This window comes from Mirounga leonina, unplaced genomic scaffold (assembly GCF_011800145.1).
Source record: "Mirounga leonina isolate KUSES-001 unplaced genomic scaffold, KU_Mleo_1.0 Mir_101664, whole genome shotgun sequence".
Taxonomy (NCBI): Eukaryota; Metazoa; Chordata; class Mammalia; order Carnivora; family Phocidae; genus Mirounga; species Mirounga leonina.
The window spans coordinates 617,603-625,470 of record NW_023270175.1 but is presented as its reverse complement, the minus strand read 5'-3'; the positions used below and the strand labels follow the sequence as shown (position 1 = coordinate 625,470).

Genomic DNA, 7,868 nt, shown 5'->3' with positions numbered 1-7,868 from the left:
AGCACTGTCTATGAGCATTCCTGCTTTCAAAAAACTTCTGTGCTAGAATCTAATGAAGGCTTTAGAGCTAACTCATGATTCACTTATTCCTCTAACAAAAGGAGCAAGCTAAATGGCAATATGAAGAAGCAAACAGACAAATGAGAACGTAGGGCATTCAACAGTAGAGGGACTGGGTTTCTTCAGCAACTCAACAGCATGAAGTAAAAGAGGGGAGACTGTTTTAAATTAAAGTAGATTTAAGACAAATACCCCGTGCAATGTGTGCATCTTGTTTGGATCTAGGTTTAAACAAACCAAATGTAAAACAGCATACTTTTGAGATAACTGAGGAGATCAGGATATGGACTGGTACTAGAGGACATCAAAGAGTTGTTATGAATTTTGTTTAGTGTGAAAGTGGCATCGTGGTTATGTTTTTTTAGAAAAGTGTCCATATTTTTAGAGGACACTGACATATATAGGGTAAAATGATATGATGTTTGAGATTTGCTCTAGAATGCTTACAGCAATGAAACAGAAGAAGAAAAGAATATATATAAAGCAGGTCTGGCAAAGTCTTGATAATTTTTTAATCTGAGTAATAAGTATATAGGGATTTGTTATATCATTCTCTGTACTTTTGTGTATTTAAAAAAATTTTTTTTAGGATACTAAAAAAAAGGGACAAATGCAAAGAACCCAGTGGGAGGAAAATGATGCTCAAAGGATATAAACAGGCACTAACAGAAAAGGAGATTCAAATGTACAACAAACATTTCAGCTTCACTGGTAGTTGGGGAAATGCAAACTAAAACAATAAGGAGAGGGGCGCCTGGGTGGCTCTGTCCTTAACTTCTCAGGTGCCCCATATTGGGCTCCCTGCTCAGCGGGAAGCCGGCTACTCCCTCTCCCACTCCCCCTGCTTGTGTTCCCTCTCTGTGTCTCTCTCTGTCAAATAAATAAAATCTTAAAAAAAAAACAACAATAAGGAGAGCCTACCTTTTATTCAAAAAATCCGCAAGAAGTTAAAAGAGCAGGACCAGATATCTAGCACTATTAGCATGGCAAAATAGCTGACTTGCTGGGAGGGCAAATTGCTTCCATCTTACAATATTTATTAAGAGTAAACCACGCACGTGCTATTAGGCAACAATATTCTGTAGAAATTATAGTACCAGAAATTAATGATCTATACATGAGGATGTCTGAGGCAGCACTTTTTGTGTTGTCAAAAAAAAAAAAAAAGTTGAAAACCTGAGTTACCCTAGAAGGATGGTCAAATAAATTATGGTTCATCCATACCAGGGAATGTTATAGTTTTTAAAATTAAAAATTTTTTTTTCTATAATCAAAGAGTGTAGGTGTAATAGCACAAAAACTAGAAAATACAAATAAGAAAAATAAGAAACAAATTTATAGTTCCAGACCTGGAGATATCTTGGAATACGTCATTTCAAGTGTTTTTCATTGTGTGTGTATATGCATGCATATGTATTATGTATGCGTGAATATATATATGCATATATATACTTGTTTTTCCAATAAAAGAGATATCACGTTACACATGTAACTTCTTGTTTCTTTCATTCCTTCATGAATATTTTCCACATCAATAAATATTCATCTACAAACATGGCCTTTAAGATCTGCATATAGTATTCCTTTTCATGCGTACTCCATAACTTAACCAATCCCGTATTAGGGGGCATGTAAGTGCATTCCAATGTTTTCTTTTATAAACAGCCTCCCTGTACACTCGCAAAGCTTTGAAGATGATTTCCCAATTGCCTTCCAGAACGTTCTGGGTGCTTCTGGAGGCACTGGAGCCAGCATAATCAAAATGCTTTCCCATCACGCGAGCCTGCTATCTTTGCAGATAGCAAAACTGTAGTCTTTCGAACTTGTAAGACTTGTCTTATCCTGCCCGTTAGTCATGCAGCCTAACTGGGACTCCGTTCCAGAAATCCCTACACCCTCTCCCTCCTCTTGCTTCACTCCCGCCCCTCCCCACGCGCCCGCCCCCTCCCTCCCCCCCGCGCTTTCCCGCTCGGCGGCCGGGCCTATGGCAAACGCCAAGAATTAATTAGGGGCGGGGATCAAGGAGCGGCTGTCAGGAGGTCGCCATATTTCTGTACGGCCCTGAGGCCGCCCCGGCAGGCAGTCGGTGGGTCGGGAGAGGTGCTGACAGGGCGGGGCCGCCGCTCGGCTCTGCCGGCCTCACCCCTCCCGCCCGGGACAGGTGGCTGGAGCGCGCCCCGCCCCCGCCAGCTGCGGGTGGGAGCGAGGGAGGGCCAGCCCCGGACGGCCGCCGCCAGCTGCGAGGGAGAGGGAGAGAGGGCCAGTCCGGGACGGCCGGGCGAGGAGTCCGGCGGCAGCAAACGAGTATCGTGGCGGCCAAAAAAATGCTCCTGTACCGAGGGGCCCCCGCGGGCCCTGGCGCGCCGGCAAGCGGGCTGGCCCGGCCGGGCGGCGGCCCACAGGCCTTCGGGATCCGCCTGAGCACGGTAGGTCGGGGGCCCGAGGGGGCGGACGCGCGCGCGCGGGCCCCGGGGCTGCGGGGGGCGCGCGGGGAGGGCCCGGCGGGCCGAGGCCTCACGCGGGACGGGACCTTCTCTCGCCCCCAGATGAGCCCCCGCTACCTACAGAGCAACTCCAGCAGCCACACGCGACCCTTCAGTGCCATCGCGGAGCTGCTAGGTGAGTGGCGAGGGCGGGCTTGGCCGCGATCGCCGGAGGCAGTGGTGCCAACGTGGTGCCGCGGACGCGAGAGGAATGCGCGGAGCCGCGCGGGGCGGGCCGGGGCTGGGGTGGGGGCGTCGGGACCGGCCCCGGCTCCGCAGGCGGAGGAGGGGGGCGGCTCTCCGGCCAGGGGGACGAGGTCCCGCGGATAAAGCTGAGGAAACAAGGTGTGTCCAAAGAGTTCGGACGCCCGTGTGGTTTTTCTCTCTGGATCGTGATGTTCCGGGCACTTTAGGATAGCTTAGTTAATAATCAAAAGGAGATGCATAAAAATATCGGGCCCCGAGGCAGCTGGGCACCGCAGGGACTGGCGGCCGACGGAGGGCGCCAAGCTAGCAGAGGGGCATCGTGGAGGACCCGGCAGGGTCCCGAGGAAAGGTCTGGAAAACGGACTTCTTTAACTTTTGGGACCAGAGAGTCTGGGAATGATGGGACATCTTTTAAGAGATGACACGAGTGCATTTGGCTCCCTGCGACTGCGGAGGGCTGGGTCCGTGGTCCACGAGCGCCCTCACACCGCTGGAATGAATACTGAGCCCTTAACCTCTCGCTCCACCGATGTTTGCTTTTAAAGCGTTTTCAGTTGATCCCTTGAAGCCAAGTACACCAGCTTTTGCAGTAGTGTGCTAAATACTGTGTGGAAAGCAAAGAAGAAAGGCATTCCCGGACAAAATGCAGCACACAGAGCACATTGTAAATGTTTCAGACATGGAAAGAAGGGAGAGACGGTTATGGGACGAGGTAGCACCGAACAAAATCTTGAGAAGTGGTTTGCAAGCTCGCCAGATGAGCCCCAGCCCCTACTGAAGCAATTGCTGTGGCCATTCAGTGTGAGTTACCTTGAGCAAGAAGTCAGCAGGCAGCAGGAGGGTCAGGAGAGTTACTGGGAAGGGTGATAGAGAACTTTGATGATTAATTTCACCATCACAAGAATGCTTACGTTGTGTATGACTGTTCTTTTGAAGGTGCAAGAAAAAAAAGTGACTTCGACACACTTTAAATCCTAGAGGACAAGGACTGTATCTTTAAGGGTTTGCACCATGCTTTGAGCGAAACTTTGCTGGGTGGAACCAGACCTCTGTGTGTGTAACTCTCAAAAAAAAAAAAAGGAAAAAGAGAAAAGTAACAATTTACTTACGGGGAAATGGGAGACGGAGGTGTGTTATTCCCTCACAGCTGTGCTGTGCAAAACAACGTATACCGATGCTGTGCTGTGTACTGAACTTTAGAGGTGACTTGAAGAGTGTGTTCTGTTTGTAATTTTCAATATACTATATTATTTTTGTCCCGAGCATTAAATTAAGGAACCTAAACCTGGCCCAAGATGTCTCCTATGAGTGCAAGTGTGTATGTGTATTAATTTACATAGACACACATGCCTGCACACATGCATAGGGAAACACAGATTTTAAAACCAAATCACAGCTATTTGTGGTAATATTAACAGTAGGAAGAAAAGGAGAGCAGAGGGTTAACTGGTAACCCAAAGCTTTAGGTTTTCCCTCAATTTTTTTCTCCTCCCCTTATGCATTAATTTTCTAGTGAATCATTCATTCAGTGAATATTTATGGAGCATTCACTGCGGGCAAGGCCACCATGGTAGGAACAAAAATGAATACAACATAGATTCACTTTTCTAGTAGGGGGAGAGAAAACTTGTACAGAAGGTTTATGCATTGTATAACAGCAAAATGGAAAGTGATATATCAGCGAAGATCTACGGATCGAGTGCTGCGGGAGTTCAGAAGAAGGAGGGATGACTTCCAGCTTACCAGGAAGAGGAGAGTTAGGAAAGGCTTTGTAGAGGAGGTGACATTTGAGCTGAGATTTGAAGGATTGGGACATGTGGATACGGGTGTGGGGAGGGGAGGGCATTCCAGGCAAAAGAAACAACTGCATGAACAAAGGCATGAAGAATACTGAGTCGCTGAGTTTCATTAGAGCGTGGAGTTTACAAATAGTTACGACTATAAGTCCTTCGATTATAAAGCTCCGGCACATTTTTAACTTTACCCTTTGAGGTATTATATGGCATTATTATAATTAATATTATTATATGTCATTATTCTCATCCTGCAGATCAAGATCCGGAGGCTCAAAGAATTTAACTGACTCTTCCAAGGTTACATGTCTAGTAAGTGGCAGGTCCAGGACTCAAGCGCGGGTCTTTTTACTCCCAAGTACCACGTAGGTCATGAGGTTAGAAAGGCGGCCCGGGACCGGGATGTGACTGGGAGGCCCAGGTATTTGGCCTTTTAGTCTGAAGCTTTCTGAGCAGGGGAAAGTCCTGATCATAGCTGGGCTTCAGGAGAGTTAATCTTGCAGCAGTGTAAAAGATGGATTGGAAAAGCGAGAGAGCCGTGACTTCGAAAGACTGGTTGGGAGGTTAACGTGATAATCCAGATGAGAGGGAATAAATTCTGTAAACTGAGAAAGTGACAGGGAGAATAGAAAAAGCTAGATGTGAGAGAGCTTAGGGATGCATAGGGTAAGAGAGAGTGAGGGATAAAAAATGATTTTCCAATTTCAAACTTGTGGTCATTTGAATGCTGGCTCTGTGTGGGGGGGGGCAGGGGGGAACAGGGGAAGAATAGGCTTGTGTTGGAAGGTGATGACCTTAATTTTAGACAAGAATGCTTTTAGGTACATGCAGGATGTCTGTAGGGCAGCAGCTTGGCCCTGGCGGCCTTGGAGGAATCCACACAGGCTGTCCTCCTGGAACAGGAGAGGATGGGAAGCTTGTAAAGTGCCACCTGGAAGCTACCTCACACTTGCCATCCTGTCTGTCCAGGGAGGCTGTCACGGGACAGTTTTCTCATTGCAGCCCAGGTTCTGATGAGCTCTGAGGCTTCATTCAGTTAGAGTGCTTTTGTAGAAGACCAGGGGTCAGGTGGACCAAGTCAAGGGTAAGATAGATTCCCTGGGATCTGGTTTCTCATGTTCTTGCCTAAGTGGGGGGTGGGGAGGCAGAGATAGGGTCCTCCCCCTCCAGGTAGCGTGGGCCAAGATAGGAGAGAGAAGACTCCTTGGGATCTGGTAGCACGTGGGATTGTATGGGCCAGGTTAGGGGGATAAAGACATTCCAGGATCTGGTATGCAGCTCAGGCCTCCGTGGTGGGGTGGGGGGAGAGGAGCGGGGTGGGGGAGAGGAGCAGGGGTTCTCAAGGGTTCTCCCCCTGTCCTACCTGTCTGCAGGCTGGGCGGGCTGGGATAGCATGTGTTACGAGTTGATACATTTTCGGAAGGTTAAGCAGCAAGAGAGAGGATCAAAACCAGCCACCAGATTGGGGCCTTATTATTATACGTTCATTTGTTGAGGCTGAGGGAAAGGCCACTTCAAACTGAAAATAAGTGTAAAGCTGGGCTTGCTACTGCCCGCTGCTGTCTTGCTGTCTTGCTCCATGCTGCTGGAGCTGACCCTGGCCACTGGGGCGCCCCCCTGACTCCAGCTGCTTCTGGCAGCTACCTTGTAACTCCCGGAGTGCCTGTGTTAAAACCCTCCGGTATGTTTCCGTAAAAAAAAAAAAAAAAAAAAAGCATCTAATAATGTTTGGGCAAAATTTGCAGTAAACAGGAAAGAAAGAAAAGTGATTTTGTGAGCTGATTCATTGACTACGCTGTTACATACACTTAGAATTGGGATGGATATGTGTTATGTGCTTGAGTTGTCAATGTTCATAAAATGTTAGACTTCCTTCTGTGTTCAAAGTTTTCAAAACAGAAATGATGCCCTGGCCATTGACACAGTAAAGGTGTTAGTCTCAATGGCCCTGGCTTTCTGCCAGCAAGAGTGACTGATAAGTCCTAAAACAATTCAGGGCCTGCTTGCCAAGTGGTTTCTTGAAACAATGTAGGCAGCTTCACAGTGCTGAATCCTTTTGTCAGTTCCAGAAAAAAAAACTGCCTCTCACACAAAGTAAAACACTGTATTTCTGATAAAGCCTTTATTGCACGTCAAACTTACAGTTCCTGCCAAAAGTTGGCCCACTTGATTTTCCACATGACACAAGGCTTTGGCCCCACCTAGTCCTTAAAGATCGACCCTACCAGACCTCTTAATTCCCTTCTGGGGCTCTTGGTGATGGCTTACTACTGTTCAGATTTTTCGGCTTACAGTTGGTAATGGTTTTATCAATGGACACGGGCAACACCACTCTGGCCCTTGAAATCGATCCGTATCTTGTTTTCATTGCGGGACATTCCACACATCCAAGTGGTTGTAACCGAAACTGTTGATTATATTTTGAATATGAGTAATATTTCTCTTGCTTGTAAGGGATGTTCCCAGCGGAGAACTGCCATGATTTGGACAGTGGTGGCAGGACAAGTACACACCTGGCGTGCTCTCAGCCCAGCCCTGTGGTATCCGTGAGGTGGAAGGCTGCCAGGGGAAGGGAAAGGGGGTGGAAGGCAAGGTCTCTGGCTTGATTAAAGAGCTAGTAGGGACAGGAGCGCCTAGGGAACCCATCAGACACATGGTAAACCTGCCCTCCCACTCAGGCCAGCAAGTCCTGATGAGACTGTTGCAGTCTGTGTATCCGTGACTGACAGTCGTGTGACCTGGGGTCTGGGGCATGAAGATGTGGCTACTAGACATTGCCCCCCGACTGGGGGGGGTTGTGGACTTTGCGCAGATGTTAGAATGTGGTTCTGTCTGGTGCCTTCAGAGTCTTAAATGATGAGCCCATTTTGAAGACGGGACTCAGGAGGAATCGTGGAACTTTACCTACAGTTTTTTCTTTTTCTGCTTTAATTCTGCCTTCTCTATTTAATGAGGGTGGGACAGCTTCACCTGTAAGACTATGACAGAGTACTTAAGCCGAATCCCTCCCCCTCTGTAAGCATGCTTCTTAGCATTCACTGGGATCCGGGTGGGCAATTAAATGTTTCGGTTTGAACTGCTAACTCTTTCAGTGCCTCTTAGGCCGCAAACAGGGGTGGTGATGTAAAAAAAAAAAAAAAAAAAAAAAAATTAGAAAAGTAGAAAATAAAATGTTCACGGATGCCCTGTAATGTGTGCAGTATGCACCGAAATTGCAGATTCAACTCTTCTCCATAGCCACCCTCTACTGTATGTGTTCATGAGCAGCAAAGTGCTAAAAGACAAGAAAGAAGTAATAAGATGAAAATGGAGCCAAATGCTTTGT

General features: G+C 47.4%; 1 protein-coding gene across 8 annotated transcripts in view; it reads left to right on the top strand.

The window, feature by feature from the left end:
* The first annotated feature begins 2,070 nt into the window (after window positions 1-2,070).
* The window catches only part of MORC4 (MORC family CW-type zinc finger 4), a 65,487-nt gene continuing 59,689 nt past the window's right edge, over window positions 2,071-7,868 (top strand). For 4 of the 8 annotated variants that reach the window (XR_004679546.1, XR_004679547.1, XM_035006737.1 and 1 more), the window contains exons 1-2: window positions 2,071-2,486; window positions 2,607-2,679. Coding sequence is in view for 6 of the 8 variants with exons in the window: in XM_035006737.1 (XP_034862628.1) it covers window positions 2,385-2,486; window positions 2,607-2,679 (175 nt within the window). In the remaining 2 variants the exon portion in view is untranslated. Of the gene's footprint in view, window positions 2,487-2,606; window positions 2,680-4,800; window positions 4,856-7,868 lie in introns of all 8 variants that reach the window. The other 4 variants (XM_035006697.1, XM_035006716.1, XM_035006727.1 and 1 more) reach the window with 3 other exon arrangements.